This window comes from Microcaecilia unicolor, chromosome 8 (assembly GCF_901765095.1).
Source record: "Microcaecilia unicolor chromosome 8, aMicUni1.1, whole genome shotgun sequence".
In the NCBI taxonomy this organism is placed as follows: Eukaryota; Metazoa; Chordata; class Amphibia; order Gymnophiona; family Siphonopidae; genus Microcaecilia; species Microcaecilia unicolor.
The window spans coordinates 212,463,574-212,484,110 of NC_044038.1; the positions used below are offsets into that span (position 1 = coordinate 212,463,574).

The 20,537-nt window shown below is 46.6% G+C and overlaps 1 protein-coding gene across 2 annotated transcripts in view; it reads left to right on the plus strand.

Annotated features, from left to right (window-relative positions):
* The window catches only part of LOC115476453 (1,25-dihydroxyvitamin D(3) 24-hydroxylase, mitochondrial), a 56,866-nt gene that overhangs the window by 20,510 nt on the left and 15,819 nt on the right, over positions 1-20,537 (plus strand). Inside the window, exons 1-6 of one of the 2 annotated variants that reach the window (XM_030212837.1) lie at positions 2,450-2,732; positions 3,025-3,215; positions 9,095-9,188; positions 14,960-15,056; positions 16,993-17,084; positions 17,924-18,035. In XM_030212837.1, coding sequence (XP_030068697.1) covers positions 2,508-2,732; positions 3,025-3,215; positions 9,095-9,188; positions 14,960-15,056; positions 16,993-17,084; positions 17,924-18,035 — 811 coding nt within the window. In that variant the 5' untranslated portion in view covers positions 2,450-2,507. Of the gene's footprint in view, positions 1-2,449; positions 2,733-3,024; positions 3,216-9,094; positions 9,189-14,959; positions 15,057-16,992; positions 17,085-17,923; positions 18,036-20,537 lie in introns of those variants that run through there. The other variant, XM_030212838.1, reaches the window with a different exon arrangement.

Genomic DNA, 20,537 nt, shown 5'->3' on the forward strand with positions numbered 1-20,537 from the left:
CGTGGTGACCTCGTAGGCAGGGCTGAGGGTGGGTGAGATCAGGGACTGTGGCGCTGGGCCCCCCTTGGAGGCCTGGGGAATTTTGTCCCCTCTACCCCCCCCCCCCTCGGCAGCCCTGCCAGGGAATGTGCCTACATTTAGGCATGACCAGGAGCATAGCCAGACCTTAACGGTAGGGGGGGGGTCAGAGCCCAAGGTGGGGAGGTACATTTTGGCCTGCCTTCCTGCCCCCTGCCGGTAGGGGGGGGCTGTCGCCATCTCCACCCTCCCCCCGCGGCCGCTACTGCCTCCCCGCCTCTGCCCTCCTGCCGCCGCTTCTGCCTCCTGCCACCGCTCCCCCCCACCACAAAGGCATCTTGGCTGGTGGGGGCCCCCAGAGCTAATTTGGGGGGCACAGGCCCCACCGTGGCCCCCTGTAACTACGCCACTGGGCATGACCATTTATACCCCTGAAAACCTAGCATAAATACCCACACCTAAATATAGGCATGTTCCCCCAAATTCTATAACAAGATGTGTAAATTTGAGGAACACCTGAACATGCCCACACTCCTCCCGTGGCCAAGCCCCCCTTTTTAGTTGCACACATTACAATTTATGCATGCCTCTTTTTAGATACGATTAAAAAGATGCACGTAGTGCTGATCAATGGTTGTTATCAGCCAATTATCAGTACTGATTGGCTCGTCATTCAATTTGTGTGCGTAAATTGGGTGCAACTCGCTGTGCCTTGTATAGAATCTGGGGGTAAGGGTGTGTAGGGAAAAAATTCAGGTTTCTTTTTGGGTCATTTTCTGACTTATACCCATTTGTTTTGGTTTGTGAGAAGTAGAGCGGTCACATTTCGTGTGGCATCGCTATAGGCGCCAGAGTGTGGTAGATACTTGGAATGCCCTCCGGCAGGAGGTGGTGGAAATGAAAACAGTAATGGAATTGAAAAATGCATGGGATAAACACAAAGAAATCCTGTTTAGAAGGAATGGATCCACAGAAGCTTAGCAGAGATTGGGTGGCAACTCTAGTAATTGGGAAGCAAAGCCAGTGCTGGGCAGACTTCTGTGGTCTGTGCCCTGAAAATGGCAAGGACAAATCAAGGACAGGTATACATATAAAGTATCACATACAATGAGTTTATCTTGTTGGGCAGACTAGATGGATCGTACAGGTCTTTATCTGCCGTCATCTACTATGCTATGCTATAAGACCTAGTTTTGGGATTGAAGAACAGTGCCAGTGATAGAGCACAGTGCCACCCAATAGCCCAGTTTCTAGAGTTGTACTTTTGGCCATTTCTAACGTTAAAATGTGCATGCAAGTGCACTGTGGCATCCGCTGCACTACTTCACCCCTTTGAAATTAGCATCAGAGATAGTGAACCCGTATCGAAGTCACCCAGAGCTCAGATATGGAGCCGTGAGTAATCAAGTCTAAAATCTAGACCCGGAGCTGGTGTCACGAACCCAGGACTGACCTAATCTGTCTCCAGAAATTGCAGAGACAGAAGAAGGCAAAGAGTTCATCTTAAGCAATGCAACAGTGTTTGGGAGGAGGAGGAAGAGAGCAAGCCAACCTGACAGGGCAATTTAGAGATGGCAATCTTGCCAGTACCTACTTTGGGAGGAGCTGGGGAGGCAGGCAAAACACGTTACAACATAATACAAAAAAATATGTATTATTTCTTAAAATGTGTTTGAACTCATTTCCTACAACTGGCTTTCTGCCCTGAAAACATCTGGGTGCAAATTATGTTTTGATGCATCCACCTTCTTACCTCGACGATCTTGCACGTATTAACCTTGTTTATCGGGTTACTCCATTTAAATACTGTAGGTGGAAATAAAGGCAGCAGATGAGACTTCCGAGTGAAATAACGTAATCTCTTGTGACTAGCTCCCCCCAGAACATGTGAGCAGAGTTGTGAACAGTAAGTCAGAGAAACACAGAATTGCAATTTATTTTAATTATCTACATTCTCACACTTGGCCAATCCTCACTTTCGTTTGCCCTGCAAATCATTTGTTGACCTTGTTCCCCATCTGTTTCATTTACCCAACAATTGCTGAGAAAGTTAGCATCAGCTCTGACACTTGCAGTGCACAGCACTCTCTTTGCTTAAGACCAGAGAAGAGAAAGCATGACTGAGAAAATTGACAGGGAATAAAGCAAAACCAATCAGAAGAGGCTCCTCCACTGCCAATCAAGGCTCACGACCAATCAGAAGTTGGCTTTCTTTTCGGCTGGTTTATACACCCCTGTCAGTATTGCAGCATGGAAAACAGCCTTATAATGAACCTGTACTTTATGCATTGTCTTCCCATCCCAGCCACATGCCAACCTACCGAGCTCTCTGATTGGCCACAGATTAAAGTCCAACAAATATTTCTAAGATCCAGGACTATATATATATATCATAGCATCATAGGAAAATGCAACCTCTTTTTATGGCAAAAGGAGACTAATTCCCTGCTCTGATTTCCTTAGACTCAGGTTATCCTACCTCTTGCATCATGAGCTCTCAGATTATGAAAGATTTGATCTGGAAGTTTGTGACCAAGAGAAGCATAAGCTTTCCGTCCTCCTCTGTGTGTCCCCTTCACCGTAAGGAGGCACCCACTCCTCAAACTTGTCTGCATGCTCTCTCTTCCATCCCTGGACCCACTAACTGGCCAGTTCTAGGCAGCCTGATAGAAATCCTCAGGAAAGGAGGATTAAAGAAGCAACACAAAACCTTGGTAAGGAAAACACTAGACCAGTTGCCTTTTTTTTTTTTTAAAACCCCTCTCTGCTGAACTCAAAAATCTGAATGCCATGAAAAATGAAGCAAAATGATTAAATGCCTGCACCTCTTGGAAGCAATTAAGCTTGGCTATTAAAATTCCACTGCAAGGGCAGAGTTGAAATTGGCAGAAAGTCACAGGCGTTGCATTCATTCTCACAGATGACGCTTAAAACAAACATGAAAGTGAGAACTTTGTGCTGCTGTTGTTAAATGTTGTATTTGTTCGTGCCTTGCATGCTGTCTAGGCTGATTACCACAAACAGTTTGGAAAGATCTTCCGGATGAAGCTGGGCTCTTTTGATTCCGTCCACATCGGCTCCCCTTGCCTGTTGGAAGCTCTGTATAGAAAGGAAAGCACTTACCCGCAGAGGCTGGAGATTAAGCCCTGGAAGGCGTATAGAGACTTCAGGAATGAGGCGTATGGACTGCTGATACTGTAGGTAAACTCTGCCTTCTTAGCACCCTGGCAAGGCAGAGCTCTTTGCGCTTCTAATCTAGAAAGGCTTTACACTATTGAAGATACAGGTTATCATTAAAAACGCTGTTAGAACTTGCTTTGATTTAGAATTTTAATCTTCAAATTGCTGTGGACTCTGCCTAGAATGTTATTTCCTGAGTATATTTTTATGGATTTTTTTAATGTAGCACACTTTGAACATATGGTAAGGCAGGCAAAAGAGTTTAATTATCATTTCATCTTATTGTTGTCCAGAAGTTAGAGGCGTATTTCTCTATCCATTTTCAAGTAACAGAGTTAAAGTGAAGCACTCCTACCAGGAAAGATGCACGGTAAAATGCCATGCTATTCTCCCATCACAGCAATTGATTAGGTCTGAAAAATAAATGTATGTGCTAGAAATATGATGGCCATTCAGACTGGTTCAATGCAAAACCAGAGCCTGGAAACAAGTTCTTGCAGGTCAACACAATTCCTGCAGGGGAGGTGCAGTTTCTACCTCTTAAGTTAGGTAGCACTAGAGGAACTGAGATTCAAGCAATGGCTCTGCAATGATTAATGCAGAAGATCCTCCGAGGAAGCAAGTTTGGTGAAACGGGTGCCTGTCAGGATCTTCCGTTTCCTCATGATGCTTTCCAGATTTGTGAATAACATAAAAAGAAGAAAAAAATCAAGCACAGTGAAATTGTATGAACAGTGACATTATAAAATTTCTCTATTTAGGGGGGGGGGGGGGGGTTGGACCAATGATTGAGTTAACACTAAAGATGTGTTGTGTAGCCACAGACTAAAGTGGCAGTTATAACATCTTGTGACATCTGAGGTCCTTTTTCCCCCCTTCTAGTGAAGTGATAAGTGGATCTGTGTGGTTCTCGGTATACGTTTTAGGTATGTTATAAAGACACATGGAGGCTCATTTTCAAAGCACTTAGCCTCCCAAAGTTCCATAGAAACCTATGGAACTTAGCCTCCCAAAGTGCTTTGAAAATATGCCTCATGGGCACCTATATACCAGGGGCGTATCTGGACTCGGGCGGTAGGGGGAGCCAGAGGGAGAGGGCACATTTTACCCCCCCCCCCCCGGCGCCACCGATCCCCCCCCCCCCGCCATTTCCGGACCCCCCCCTCGCCACCAATGACACCCTCCCCCGCTGCTGTCACTTACCTTTGCTGGCGGGGGACCCCAACCCCCCGCCAGCCGAGGTCCTCTCTTCCATGCAGGCTGCGCCGCTGCAAGTTGCAACACTTCCTGTTCTTCTGAGTCTGACATCCTGCACGTACAACGCGCAGGACGTCAGACTGAATTCCAAATTCTGAGTCTGACGTTCTGCACAGGAACTTGCATCCTGCACGGAAGAGAGGACTTCGGCTGGCGGGGGCTTGGGGTCCCCCGCCAGCAAAGATCGGCGACGGGTTGGTGGCGGGCGGGAGGGAAGGGGAGGTGGAGAGGGTCTGTGGTAGGGGGGTCCAGGGCGAAATCTGCGGGGGCCCAGGCCCCTGTGGCCCCACGCAGATACGCCCCTGCTATATACCCTTGTAAAACAGAACCTAGGTGGGTGCCTAATTGCCCTCTTAAACCAGGTACCCTGTGATAAAATTACCCTCTTAGTGTTCACTGTTTGTTCATAGTGAATCCATTGTGCAGAACAGCCTAATAGTGAGGCTGGAAAAATTACATTCCGTATCTTGGGCTGTGCATCTATTAGCACCCATTTGATCTGTTATCAGGCTTTGAAAAAATGTAATACATGAAAAATCAATTTAATTTGCATTTTCCTAAAAATCAACATGCATAAAGTCAATTACAACATGTTAATGAGCTTTAGCCTGTGTTAAAAAGTAGTTTGTTAACATAAATGCATAAAAAATGTTCAAAAACTGAGAAAAAAAAAAGTCTGAAAACGACCTGAGAACAAACCAAAATTTTTTCATGCACATCCTAACTATGGGCCCCTTTTACTACGCCACGTAGGCGCCTAAGTGTGCTAAATTGGAGTTACCACCCGGTTACTGCATGGCCCTTGCGGTAATTTCAATTTTGGCCGCATGTCCGCTATGTGCATCTGAAAATTATTTTTTTTATTTTTCGGCGTGTGTAACGGACACACGTCAAGTGGCATCTGACGTGCATATGTCATTACCGCCCAGACTCTTTACCACTAGGTCTATGGCGGGCGGTAAAGTCTCAGATCCAAAATGGACATGTGGCAATGTTGATTTTGCCGCACGTCCATTTTTGGCAAAAAAGAGGCCTTTTTTTACAGGTGCGCTAAAAAATGGATTGGTGCTCGGCCAAAACCCGCGCCTACACTACCGCAAGCCATTTTTCAGCATGCCTTTGTAAAAGGGCTCCTATATCCACTAAATCAGTACACCGCTCTGTTTAAGAATTACCCAGTGTATTCTCCTTAAATAGTATAACAGTATAAATTGACTGTGTTACCTTCACATATTGAGCAACAGTTAGGGGTCCTTTTACTAACGTGCCCTGAAAAGTGGCCTGTGATAGTGTAGGCACGTGTTTTGGGCGCACGCAGATCCATGTCTCAGCACGCCTGCAAAAAAATGCCTTTTTAAAATTTTTGCCCAAAATGGATGTGCGGCAAAATTAAAATTGGCGCGCGTCCATTTTGGGGCTCTGAGACCTTACCGCCAGCCATTGACTTAGCAGTAAGGTCTCGCATGTTAACTGGGCGGTAATGACCTACCTGTGCCAAATGCCACTTGGCACAAATCGGACGCGTGCCAGAAAATACAAAATTATTTTTCAGACTTGTGTATCAGATGTGCGCAAAAAATGAAATTACCACAAGAGCCACACGGTAGCATGGCGGTAACTCCAAATCGGTGTGTGCGTTGGGCATGCGTAGATGCTTACGCAGTTGAGTAAAAGGGCCCCTTAGTAAGGGCCCTGTTTACTAAGGTGTGCTAGTGTTCTTAGCGTGCGCTAAAAATTAGCATGCACTAACCGTGTAGACGCTCATAAGAATATTATGGGCACGGCTTAGTAAACAGGGCCCTAAGTGTCATGCAATAGCTGTTACATACCAAAAATTGTTTGACATAGCAAGACATTGCATTACAAAAATTATGGGGGCTGAGGGGGGTGCCAGGCTAGTAACAGTAGTTATTCCTGCCCCCATCACCTTTTCCCTTCAGATTACCACAGGAATTATTTTAGTGGTCCTTTTACCGAACGGCAGTATAAGGGGTCTTGTAGTGGCTTCAGTTTTTTGGTTTGATGCACACTGAGGCCCCCTTTTACCGCCACCAGTAAAAGGGATTTATTTTTCTTTTAAGGAAGTAAGTGGCTGTGCGGTAAGTTAAACACTTGCCATACGGCTGTTTCCTGGAAAGCCCTTATTGCCTCCTGTTTAGGAGGCAGTAGAGGCTCCAGCATTGGCCCAGCAGTAACCGGATAGCCCTAGTGCTAGATTGGGCCCAGCAATGTGCATAGCTGCTGAGAGGGGGGGCAGGGGGGACAAAATTCCCCAGGCCTCCAAGGGGGGCCTGGCGCCGCAGTCCCACCCGCCCTCCGTCGTTGACGGTCTGCCACCTGGCCAGGCACCCTGCATTGAAATCACAGCGCCTCTCACCTCCGTGTGGGCAGCAGATCGCCTCCCTTCGGGCCTCCTTCCCTCCCTGTGTCCCGCCCTCGTCTGACGTAATTTCTACGAGGGCGGGACACAAGGAGGGAAGGAGGCCCGAAGGGAGGCGATCTGCTGCCCTGCTGTCTGCAGCGCTTTCACACGGAGGTGAGAGGTGCTGTGATTTCAATGCAGGGGGCCAGGCCCGGTGGCGGACGGAGGGGGGAGCGGATGCGGTGACCTCGGGGGGAGGTGGAGGGGGGAGCGGTGGTGGCGACCTCGGGGGAACGGCAGGGGCAGGGTCCCGGGGGCAGCCTTGCCCCGGGCCCGGCCCCGTCTCTCGGCGGCCCTGGCAATGTGCCAAGACGGTGCTACCTCTACCACCCTTTTGTAAAAGGGCTCCGTTTACAAAACCATGCTAGCGCTTTTAGCTTACAATATAAATCAGCTGGTGGTAAACACTGAGATGCCCATAGGAATATAATGGGCGTCTCAGCGTTTACCATCAGTTGATTTTTACTGTGAACTAAAAATGTTATCACGGCTTTGTAGAAGACCTCCTTAGTGATTTGTTTCAAAAACCTGGTCACAAAGGGGGAGATTCTATATATGGTGCCTAAAAAATCAGCGCAGAAATCAATGCCGACTAAGTGTATTCTATAAGCGGAGTCTAGATTTAGGCGCAGTATGTAGAATACGCTTAGTTGATATCTCAGCGCCTAGATCTACACGCCTCCATTTACACCAACGAAAATGTGGCCTAAATCCTGTCATGTAGATTTAGGCACACTGGGCCATATCTTATAAGTAAGCGTGTAAATTTTGGAACACCCATAAAAAGCCTATTTCCCCACCCATAACCACTCCTCTTTTTGCCTGCGCACGTCAGAACTTAGATGCACTGCATTACAGTATGTGCTTAGCGAGTTGTGTGCATAAATTCTAATTATTGCCAATTAATAATCATTATTGCATGTTAAGAGCTGTTATCAATGCTGATTAACTTGTTAAGCCAACTAAGTTATATGCAGTGCACTTTTTCTAGCGAAAAAGGTGCCGGTACTCAAATGCCAGGCCACCTTTCAGGGGTGGGGTGATCACTGAGGGGGACCCACCCCATAATAGCCAGGCCCCCTGCAACCAGTCACAAAATCTATGACAAAGCAGAATTGGTGTGTAGAGCCTGAGCTCTTTTATTAAAACTTGGGGACCATGGGTCAATTTTAGCAGACAATGGAAAAGGTGCCGGTACTCAGTACCCCCAAGTACCCCCTCAAAAAAAGCCCTGGCTTATATGATTTGTTATAGAATACGCTTGGATTTTGGCACAGATCTCTAGGCATGCTATATAGAATCTAGGGGAAAGTGTATTAAGTTAAACTGTTCAAATGTTTCATCTGATCCTACGATATAAATGAGCTGTGACTGACGTGCCGTGCATGCGCAGAACAGCGCAGCTGTTTTGCGCATGTGTCACTTCACAGGTCTCTCCCGAGCCACCCAGCGATTCTCCTCTCTCCCCTGCCCCCCCTTCCAGTCACCCAACGATTCTCCTCTCTCCCCTGCCCCCCCCCTTCAGCCACCAAGCGATTCTCATCGCTCCCCTGCCCCCCTCCAGCCACCCAGCGATTCTCCTTACTCCCCTTATTACCTCTGTCAAAGCAGCCGCGTCATTGAAAGCCCTGCCCGTCTCCAGCCTTCCCTTCGAGTTTGTTCCCTCTGAGTCCCGCCTTCTGACATCATTTCCTCTTTCCACGAGGGCGGGACTCTGAGTGAATGAACTCGAAGGGAAGGCTAGAGACGGTCAGGGCTTTCAATAACGCGGCCACTTCGATGGAGGTAATCAGGGGAGCGAGGAGAATCACTGGGTGGCTGGAGGGGGGGGGAGGGGAGAGAGGAGAATCGCTGGGTGGCTGGAGAGGGGGCAGGGGAGAGAGGAGAATCACACACACTCTTTCTCTCACAGACACACTCGCACCCAGTCTCACTCTCTCTCTCTGTCACACACACACACACTCGCACATTCACTCTCTCTCTCTCTCTCTCACAGAGTCACTCTCACACACACTCTGTCAAACATACATACTCCGAGGAAAACCTTGCTAGTGCCCATTTCATTTGTGTCAGAAACGGGCCTTTTTTACTAGTATGTGTGTGTATATGTGTATATATATATATATATATTCATTTTTGTTAACTTGTATCTTTTACTTCTGTGTTATAAAATATGACCTTTCTGTATTTCTCTCTGTACGTATTGAACATCTCCAGGGAGGGAAAAGAATGGCAGAGGGTGAGGAGTGCATTTCAGAAAAAGCTAATGAAGCCGACAGAAGTCGAGAAGCTGGATAAAAAAATCAATGAGGTAAAGAAAAGGTGCCTTTGATTGAACGTGTGCAAGTTAACAGCCCAGAGCAATAACAAAGAAGGATCTCACTGAATACTGTTTAAAGTACTGGATTCAAAAATGATCAGTACCCAGTGAGCGTATGGTTAGAATTTAATGGAAAGATATATACTCGGCCTGAAAAGCTTCATTTGCTAAAGGTTTTCTCTAGTACTGTGTGTATGGTGTGGGGACAGTAGGAGAAAATTTTAGGGAATCGGACCTTAATTATTAGAAAAAATTTTGTTGTGTGTTGTTTCCCAGGTAGGACTTAATTTTATAAAGGATTTTTTGTGTGTATATGTCTGGTGAAGGCGGTTAGCTTGGCAGAGTTTAAAAAGGGGTTAGATGGTTTCCTAAAGGACAAGTCCATAAACCACTACTAAATGGACTTGGGAAAAATCCACTATTCCAGGAATAACATGTATAGAATGTTTGTATGTTTGGGAAGCTTGCCAGGTGCCCTTGGCCTGGATTGGCCGCTATCAGGGAGAGGATGCTGGGCTTGATGGAACCTTGGTCTTTTCCCAGTGTGGTATTACTTATGTACTTATGTAATCTCCCGGATTCTATATATGGAGCCTAAAAATCCATGTGGAAACCGAAGCGTATTCCATAACAACGCGCATAACTTAATTGGTTAACTAGCTAATCAGCGCTGTTAATTGGATGGTAAGCAATTATCAGCACTAATTGGCATTAATTGAGATTTATGCGCACAACTCGCTAAATGCATTCTATAACGTGGTGCACCTAAATTCTAAGTTGCATAGTTCAACAGGGGGCAGGGGCATTTCTAAAATCTATGCACGTTATTATAGAATACACTCACTCTGCGCCTAATTTAGGCATCGGGATTTACACCAAGTAAAACATGGCGTAAATGGCCACGACTAAATTTGTTCAAAGTGGAAAGGCGCTCGGCGTATTCTATATGCCCTGTGGAAAGTCTACTCTATAAAATTTAGGCATACTTTAGAGAATATGCCTAGGCATAATTTTTTTCCACGAGGATTTTTCAGGTGCCATATATAGAATCTAACCCAAAGTGTCTCTTATAATTACTACATATTAATTAGTAACATAATAAATGATGGCAGATAAAGAGCTACGAGGTCCTTCCAATCTGCCCAGTAAGGTGGGCAGGGATGTACCTGCTGCTCCATGTTGCTTACAACCAGGGGTGTAGCTGGACCTCGGCAGGAGGGGGGGGTCCAGAGCCCGAGGTGGGGGGGGACACATTTTAGCCCCCCCCCCCCCCCCGCCACCCTTCCCCCATCACCGCCAGGTACCTTTGCTGGCATGGGTCCCCAACCCCCCGGTAGCCGAAATCTTCTTCAGCGCCGGTCTCCAGCGCGTTCGCAGGTCTGTTTCTGTGAGTCCTGACTCCTGACATCCTGCATGCACGTCCTGCACGTTATGTGCATGCAGGACATCAGGAGTCAGGACTCACAGAAACAGATCAGCGAACGCGTCGGAGACCGGCGCTGAAGACTTCGGCTGTCGGGGGTTGGGGACCTCTGCCAGCAAAGGTACCTGGCGGCGGCAGGGGAGGGTCGGCGGCAGTGGCAGGAGGGGGGGGGGGTCGAAAGTGGCGGGAGAGGGTTGTTGGTGGTGGGGGATCGAAAGTAGAGGGGGCCCATGCCCCCGTGGCCCCGCCTAGCTACGCCCCTGCTTACAACCCTCTTTGCTCTGTGAGGGTCATTTGAGTTTTGCTTTTATTGTCTCCTCTTTCTTTGTATCCCACAAGTTTTTGAATCCTGTCACTGTTTTTGTTTTCAGCACCTCCACCGGGGGGTGCTAGCCAGAAGTCTCCCCATTTCACAGGTGCAGAATTTGCATCTAGAGGCCAAGGTTTGGGGTTTGAATCCCAGCACAGCCAATCAGCCAAACTCAGTGAGGAGTGGGGTAAAAGCCTGTACTAGTCAACATTTTTGAGTGGAGGAGTGGCCTAATGGTTATTGCAGCGGGCTTTGATCCTGGAAACCTGGGTTCAATTCCCACTGCAGCTACTTGTGACCTTGGGCAAGTCTCTTAACCTTCCATTGCCCCAGGTAAAAAAAACTTAGATTGTGAGCCCTCAGGGGACAGAGAAAGTGCCTGCATATGTGTACAGCACTGCATACATCTAGTAGAACTATAAAAATGATTAGCAGTAGTATTCACCACCCTCTCCATGAAAAACTATTTTCAATGGGAAATAACAAATGTTGATATTTTCAAGCCACTTTCAAATTACATCGCATCCCTAGTATTATAAAATTATCTTCTTTGTGCTGAATGCACATATGTATCATGCATTTGGAAAACTGACTGACTAAGGCTGTTCTCAGCATTGCTCTTTGTATTGAGCTGCATTCTGGAGTAGATGTTGGTGTGGGGTCCAAGAGTGTGGGACTGTCGCTATAAAACTGACTGTGGGTTTTGGAAATATGGCAGAGTGAATTTTTCCACAGTGGCATTGTGAAGACCCCAGGCCAGGGTTATGGGGGTGGCCCTGGGAATAACTCAGCCAGACAAGGTATATAAATGTGAAAATAAATGTTTTATTCACCTGAGCTCTGGGACCTGTTACCTCACAGACCAGGAACCTCAGATGCAACAGTTTCTCTGGTTCAGTAACAGTCTTTGAGTAGGTCTCTGGCTAGCAGACCAAGCATTCTGTGGCTGGTAGGGCTGCCCCACCCCAAGCACAGTTTGTTAGTTCTCAGGTCTTCTGAGAATTCGGGTCTGGCTCCAGCCAGACCTCAGCATGGCTTGTAAGCTTTAACAAGAAGCAAAGTTGGCTTACTTCAGCCAGGTCACAGCAGCTAAAAGTATTCTATAAAAGCATAGGCTTGGGCTTCAGTTCTTCCTTCCCTGGGCCTCTCTGCCCTTAGCCACGGTTGCCAGATGGGAAAAATTTTCCCCGCCCAAAATCAGCCTTAAACCAGCCCAACGTCATCGACCTCGCCTCCAACGTCATCGACCCCGCCTCCAACGTCACCAACCCTGCCCCCTGACGTCAGCTCTGACGTCATTTCCCCGCCCCCAACGACAGCTCTGGCGTCATAAACCCCGCCCCCGATGTCAACCCCGCCCCGGAAAAGCTTCTATTGGACCAAATTGGACCAATAGAAGCCCCGGAAAAGCTTCTATTGGACCAAATTAGACCAATAGAAGCCCCGAAAAAAGAGCCCACACCCTGCACAGCTGCAGTGAAAAAGAAGCCCAATTTCCCACAGCCCGCAACCTTCGATAATTTCCCGCATCCTGGCTTAAAAACCAGCCCAATTGGGTGGGAAACCAGCCCACCTGGCAACTTTGCCCTTAGCCTGGCCCTGTCTTTTAAACCCCCAGGTATTGGCTCCACCCTCTCCCAGCTCACTTCCTCCCTGGGCGGGATCCGTGGTCTTAAGGTGGTCCAGGCTAGTTAGAGAGGGAATGTTCTTAATGGTGAGGGGCATTCTCAGTTTCATTTAAAATGAGTGTGCACGACAATGAAAGCAGGACAGGGCACCAGCAATGTAAGATCAGTGCAGGACAAACGCTTTAGCTGGTGGGGATTGGGGACCCCCGACAGCCAAGGTACCCTCCAGTGGCGGGGGGAGCGGTGGTGGTACCTTCCAGCGGCGGCGGGGGGGGGGGGGAGCGGCAGCAACGAGGATACAGAAACCGCGGGGGGGGGGGGGGCAGAGGTGACGGTGGGAAGGTGGTAGCAGGGAGGAGGGCCAAAATGTGCCCCCCACCTTGGGCTCTGCCCCCCCTCCCATCAAGGTCTGGCTAAGCCCCTGTTATAGAATAGAGCATAAATTGGCATGCGAACACCTAACTTTAGATGCGAGCGTTTATGTGATGTCAAAGGCTGGTGTAAAAGGTCACACTTAAAGTCGAGAGTTGTGCGCAAAAGAGATAGTAGGTCAATAACATATGTGCACAACTGCAAGACACGTCCCTGATCCATCCACCATGTGCACGCTGTGCACTACAGCTTTTTGGTGCTAAGTTTATAGAATAATATCTAAGGGGCCCTTTTAGCCACATTGAGCCTGCAAAGAGGTGGGAAAATGTGGGATACAAATGCAATAAATAAATAAATACTAAGGGTTGCTGTGCGGCAACCCGGAACTACCGCCGGCCCAACGCAAATTGGCACCTAATTTAGGGGCCCTTTTACTAAGCTGCAGAAAAAAAGTGGCCTGCGCTAGTGTGGGCATGTGAAATTGCCATGCGCTGGGCCACTTTTTGCCACGGCGGAAAAAAGGCCTTTTTTTATAAATAGGGCAGTGAATGGCCATGCAGTAAAATTGAAAGTAGTGGGTGGCTATTTACTGCCTGAGCCCTTACCTCCACCTATTTACTCGTCGGTAAGGGCTCACACACTACTTGCGCAGTAAGCAGGTAGTGAATGTGGCCGTGCTGCCAATTACCGCCGGGAACGCCCCCCTCCCACACAATATAAAATTAGTTTCTACTGAGGGAAACAGCACACGCCAACTTCGCAATTACCGCCGGGCGTCCACGCTACCCCAGTGGTAGTTCTGATTTGGTGCACGCCAATACATTAGCCCTACCACTGCTTAGTAAATGGGTCCCTAAATTAGGCACACAGCTGGCACTGTTCTATAACTTGTGCGCCCAAATATGCACGCTAGTCATAAATTTAGGCCTGTGACTATAAATAGTGGAACATAACAGTGGGAACCTTCTATCCTAGAAAACATCAACAAAATCAACGCTTCAAAAGTGCCAAAGCCCTCCGAGAAAAGTTGCATTGGTTCTCAATCAAAGAACGGATCATCTTCAAAATCTGCACCTTTGTCCGCAAAATCATATACGGCGTAGTCCCAGAATACATGACAGACCTCATAGACTTATATCAATAAGAAACAAAGTCAGATCATCAAGATCCTACCTAAACCTACACTACCCAAATTGCAAAGGACTGAAATACAAAACAACTTACGCAGCCGGCTTCTCCTACATAAGCGCACAACTACGGAATGGGCTCCCAAAAGCTGTGAAAACAATCCACGACCACTTGAACTTCAGGAAATCACTAAAACCCAACCTCTTCAAAAAGGCCTACCCCAACGACCCCACGTAACCCTCTTCACCTACCAACACAGCATGACTATGATCGCACAGGACAACACGCAATCTTCATCCATTCCGAACCTCCACTTACACCTCATACGATCACTGTACAACTTTGTATTTGTTATCACCGACTGGGCAAACGCCTTTGACTGTATTATGTAAGCCACATTGAGCCTGCAAATAGGTGGGAAAATGTGGGGTACAAATGCAATAAATAAATAATGATTTTTTTTTTTTGCAATCTCTGATTTCCTTGAGTAGAATTTCAAAAATGAAATTTACAATTCCCAGAAGTCACTGAGATTTGCCAAACTTGTCACCAGCCACATAACAGATTGAATTGAACTGCAAAAGCTGACGGCAGACCTGCACAGTAGTCAAAGGAGGCGGAGTCCTTTATCTCACCACAATCCACTCTAACCATCCCTGACACAAGAGCAATAAGCTATCTAACAAGGCTCTTACTGCCAAGAAAACTGTACCCTCTTGTAACAGTTAGATAAAAATGAACAGTAATTACTTCTATCTTGCAAATCTAAGATTATGAAGCTCTTAAGTTCACGCAGAGTTTATTTGGGGTTCTGAACCATCCTGGATTGTTCTGCAGCTTTATGATGTCACTAAGGAAGTGGTTTTGCTCATTTTAGCTTTGTTGTGTTTCTTGATTTTAGGTTTTGGTAGATTTCATGCTAAGAATGGACAGCCTTTGTGACCAGAATGGACAAATTCCTGATTTGTCTTGTGAACTGAATAAATGGTCATTTGAAAGTAAGTCTTGGTTCTTCTTGTGGACAATTTTTTAAGAATCCCAGGCACACACACCAGACACTGAGCACAGAGAATATATCCCCTACAGCTGCAACCATTGTAAGCAATGAGAATCCCAGACATAGGTGGTCTCGGCTGCCCTTGTTGGTCAGCTGAAATATGGCAAACTGCAGACTGTGGGTAGCATTCCTGTTTAAATGAACAGTGCAAACCCAACTTTTAAAAGCATACTCCCAATTTCATCAGATACTAATTAATGGCATAGAATTAACAGATTATAGTGTTAGGTTCAGGTTTATTACATTTGCTTAACCATCTAGAGAAGTCATATCATCTGAAAGAACTCCAAAAACAGGACAGGAAAGAAAAGGTATATTAGTTTATTGCATAATTGATATTATATGACATTCACATCTTAGGTGTTCCTTGCACTTGACTTATCGTGCTATACCCCTTCCCAGGCTTCATGTCCCTGTCACATGTAGGAACACTATTAGAGTGTTCATCCAGAACAGTTTCATTTTGTTGTCATTTACCATGTTATTTCTTTCAAAAAAAAAAAAAAAACATACACGATTAACAAAGAGCCACACTTTTGATAGTGGTGGGTCTGGGTAGGCTGAGGCCCAGCCACTTAGGGCTCAGGCCCACCCAACAGCAGCAAACCCTTAGTGGTAGCTGTTGGGGATCTCAAGCTCCAGTGGCGTAGGAAGGGCAGGGCGGTGGGGTTGGTCTTCCCCGTGGAGAACTCAAGAGATCCCATGAAGAAACTCAAGCCAAGGAAGAGAGCGGGAATAAAAACCAGGGGGTATCCAGAGACAGGACCAAAAAAAGATCTCGAGTAAAACAGTCTTTATTCATGATCGAAATGACTCAACGCAACGCTGTGTTTCGGCCACAAGGCCTGCATCAGGAGTCTGTGTATTTGTTTGGGGAAAACGAGAGTTCAGGAATCGCAGCGAATGGCCGTGACGGTCTTTAAAAAGACCGTGGCATGAAGTTCCGACTGGATAGTAAGACAAGCAATCTTGTAAAAAATGCTGAAATTACTGCCAGGAGGGTGCGCTAGCCTGGTAGTAGTTTCGTTTTGACGCACGCTGCATTCTCGTAGAGCCTACCGCGCCTTTTGAAAAGGGCCCCTAAGTGACTTACCCAAGGTCCTGCAGTATGAATTGAACCCAGGATAAAGCCAGCTACACTAACCATAAGGCTACTCCTCCATAGTAACATAGTAGATGACGGCAGAAAAAGACCTGCACGGTCTATCTAGTCTGCCCAACAATTTAAACTCATAAGTACTACTTTTTGTGTATACCTGACCTTGATTTGTTTCTGCCATTTTCAGGGCACAGACTGTAGAAGTCTGCCCAGAACAAGGCCCACCTCCCAACCACCAGCCCCGCCTCCCCCCACCTGCTCTGCCACCCAATCTCGGCTAAGCTTCTGAGGATCCGTTCCTTCCGAACAGGATTCCTTTATGTTTATCCCACGCATTTTTGAATTTCGTTACCGTTTTCATTTCCACCACCTCCCGCAGGAGGGCATTCCAAGCATCCACCACTCTCTCCGTGAAAAAATACTTCCTGACATTTTTCTTGAGTCTGCCCCTCTTCAATCTCATTTCATGTCCTCTCGTTTTACCGCCTTCCCCTCTCCGGAAAAGGTTTGTTTGCGGATTTATACCTTTCAAATATTTGAACGCCTGTATCATATCACCCCTGTTTCTCCTTTCCTCCGGGGTATACATGTTCAGTTCCATCAACCGCCCTCCACCGGGCCGGGCCCCCTGCATTGAAAACATTCTCTGCTCTGTGCAAGATTTTGTTTCTTGTGAATCTTAAAGAAATGAATCAGATCTTAGCCAGTGCACTCTTGGAATGACAGCTAACTGGTTTTTTTTTTTTGTTTTGTTTTTTTACGTATTTTGAAATAACAGGTATTTGTCTGCTGCTGTATGAGAAAAGGTTTGGACTTCTGCAGCAGACCGTAGGAGAAGATGCTTTAAAATTCATCAAAGCTATAAAAACAGTGAGTACAGGTTTCATATAAACCACCTTGAACATGCAGTGCTGCGGGTGCTGGTGTTTTGCAGTAACTACTGTTGATAGAAAATACTTTAGAGCTGATATTCAGTAGTTTGATAAGTTATTTATATATCTTTAATGGGAATATTTCTATAAGTGGGACTGCTTAATATTCCAGTCTAAGTTCAAACAGATAACATATCCATATTAAGTCAGACCTGGTGTTTTTTGCAGTGTAACTTAAATGGGTAAGTTATATGAATAGTGTCAAAAATATCACAGCTACCTTTGAACTTTAGACACCTCCCATAGAATGCCCCAGCCCCTCCTCCTGATAGATGGATATATTTTGGGTGTATATCAACTTATAAATCCAAAATTTAACTGTTTAGCATGGTAAAAGCTGATAGTGAAGCTGGGTATAGAAGAGGGTTGAACAAGTTCCTGGAGGAAAAATCTATAAACCATTTATTTATTTATTTGTAACATTTGTATCCCGCATTTTCCCACATATTAGCAGGCTCAATGTGGCTTACAAAATACCGTAATGGTGAACACCAAGTACGGTAGGTATTAAACAAATACAATTAGAAAATGGGTCAGGTAAGGTAGGGGTAAATGGGTACAATAAGGGACAAGGAAATAATAAATAAAAATGATTAAGATAGACTTGGGGAAGGCCTCTGCTTGGCCCTGGGGGTATGCAGCGTGGACTCTATCCACCTTTTGGGATTCTGTCAGTGACCTGGGTTGACCGTTGTTGAAAACTGTATATTGGGCTTGATGGACCTTGATTCTGAGCCAGGACAGCAGTTTTTAGGTTCCTGTTTTGCTTTTGTTCAGATGATGAGTACCTTTGGTATGATGATGGTGACGCCTGTTGAACTTCACAAGAGTTTAAACACAAAAATCTGGAAGGATCATACTCAGGCCTGGGACAATATCTTCGAAACAGGTAAATTCAAACACATTTGTAAATGTGTGAGGATGCAGCTCTAACGTTCACACTTGGTCAGATTTGCTCCTACTGTATCACCTCATTTTGTTAATAAAATCTTTGCTCCCCTTTCTTTGAAGCTACTGTCGTTGAACCCTCCCTAGACAATATGCCTTTTCGCCAGGGCTGCCGAGAGAGTGGGTCGGGCCCGGGGCAAGGCCGCCCCTGAGGTCGTTGCCGTCGCGCCGCAGTCCACACCCACCCCCCTCCGTCTGCCACCGGGTTGGGCCATCACAGCGCCTCACCTGTCACCTCGCTCCGTAACTGAAAGCGCAGCAGCGGCAGATCGGATTCGCCTCCCTTCAGGCCTTCCCTCCCTGTGTCCTGCCCTCGCGGAAGTTATATCAGATGAGGGCGGGACACAGGGAGGGAAGGCCCGAAGGGAGGTGAATCCGATCTGCCGCTGCTGCACTTTCAGTCACGGAGGTGACAGGTGAGAGGCGCTGTGATGATTTCAATGCGGGGGGCCCGGCCCGGTGGAGGACGGTCGATGGAACTGAGGGCAGGTGAGATCGGGGACTGCGGCACTAGGCCCAGGGAATTTTGTCCCCCCTGCCCCCCCCCCTCAGCGGCCCTGGCCTTCGCAACTCAAGGGACCATGGTGAAACTGAGGGTTTGGGGTGGGGGGAGAGCCTCCTCATGTACTGCTCATCAGCTAGCAAACACTGTCACAGTGCTGGCCATCTTCTCTCCCTCCCTCAGCCTGAACTCTTTATCAGCTTTATAGGACAGAATTCTATGGTTGTATGGGTTCTGGACAGAGCCAGAATCTGTGCAGGATATGACACCTTTGCTTTTCATAGGCAGCAGCCCTCACAAAAATGCTGGGAACACACTGAATAGTTGGCACAGAGGCTCTGCAGTTACCAGGCATTAATTTTATCTATTTCTGCACAGTACCTTTCAAACATTAATGCACTTTAATAAATAGGGGTAAAGGGTCATGGATTTGATTATATCACCTTTCTTTGGTACAACCAAAGCAGTTTATATATATTATATACAGAAACTTTCTCTGTCCTTAGTGGGCTTACAATCCAAGGTCACAAGGATCTGCAGTGAGAATCAAACCCGATTCACCAGGTTCTCAGTCCACTGTACTAATCAACAGATACGGCTCCACAGTGGGTTCAGAATGGATTTTTGTTTTTTTAAATGTTTTTTTTTTTTTTTTTTTTTGCAGTGTTTTTGCATGCACACTCCTTCAAGTAGCATAATTCTAAGTAGAGGCTGATCGAATTTCGGTTTTGGATCTGGCTCGGAACTGACCCAACATAAGAACAGCCATACTGGGTTAGACCAGTGGTTCATCTCACCCAGTATCCTGCTTCCAACAGTGGCCAATCCAGGTCACAAGTACCTGGCAGAAACCCAATTATCGCAACATTCCATGCTACCAATCCCAGGGCAAGCAGTGGCTTCCCCCATGTCTTCCTCAATAACCGACTATGGACTTTTCCTTCAGGAAATTGTTTAAAGCTTTTTTAAACCCAGATATGCTAACCACTGTTACCACATCCTCCGACAACCAATTCCAGAGCTTAACTATTTGAGTGAAAAAATATTTCCTCCTATATGTTTTACAAGTATTTCCTTGTAATTTCATTGAGTGTCCCCTGGTCTTTGTTCTTTTTGAAAGAGTAAAAAATCAATTTACTTTTACTCATTCTACACCAGTCAGGATTTTATAGACCTCAATCATATCCCCCCTCAGCCATCTCTTTTCCAGGCTGAAAAGCCCTACCCTCTTTAGCTTTTCCCCATATGAGAATAGTTCCATCCCCTTTATCATTTTGGTCACTCTTCTTTTCCAAGCTGAAGATCTGTACTGGTACCAGTGCCGTTTAATATATTTTTTAATGATCTAGAAATCGGAACAATGAGTGAAGTGATTAAATTTTGAGTTTCGGCTGAAAATGCCTGTGCATTTTTGATGGAAACTAAAACCACGGCCCTGCCCCCAGCCACCACTGCTGCTGAAAGCCCGTCTCCCTGAGTCAACCTCCCCTCTGACAGAAAAACCCATCCCCCTGGGCTGCCCACCAGCTCTGCCCTCCCCCATCCCCCCAAGCCCTCCCCTGACCTACCTTCTAAAAGCTCTAGTGGTCTAGTGGCCTCTTCGGAGCAGAAGCATCCCAAGACTGCTGTGGAAGGTCACGACCACCATTTTGGGACTGGAACCAGCATGGACAGGAGCAATCTCCAGTTGTACCTGCTGATGCCATTTCCAATCTCAAAATGGTGGCCTTCAAGTAGTATCCACCCAATATTTAGCACTATTTAATTGGTCAGAATGGATGCTAACGGATTAAATAGCATTTAACCGACTATCCGCTGATATTCAGCAGGGGATAACCGGCTATCCTCCACTGAATATCTGCGGTTAGCGGCTGGTGGATAACCGGTTATATCATGCGATATAACTGGCTATCTGCCGATTTTTAAACTGGGTTTGGTGGT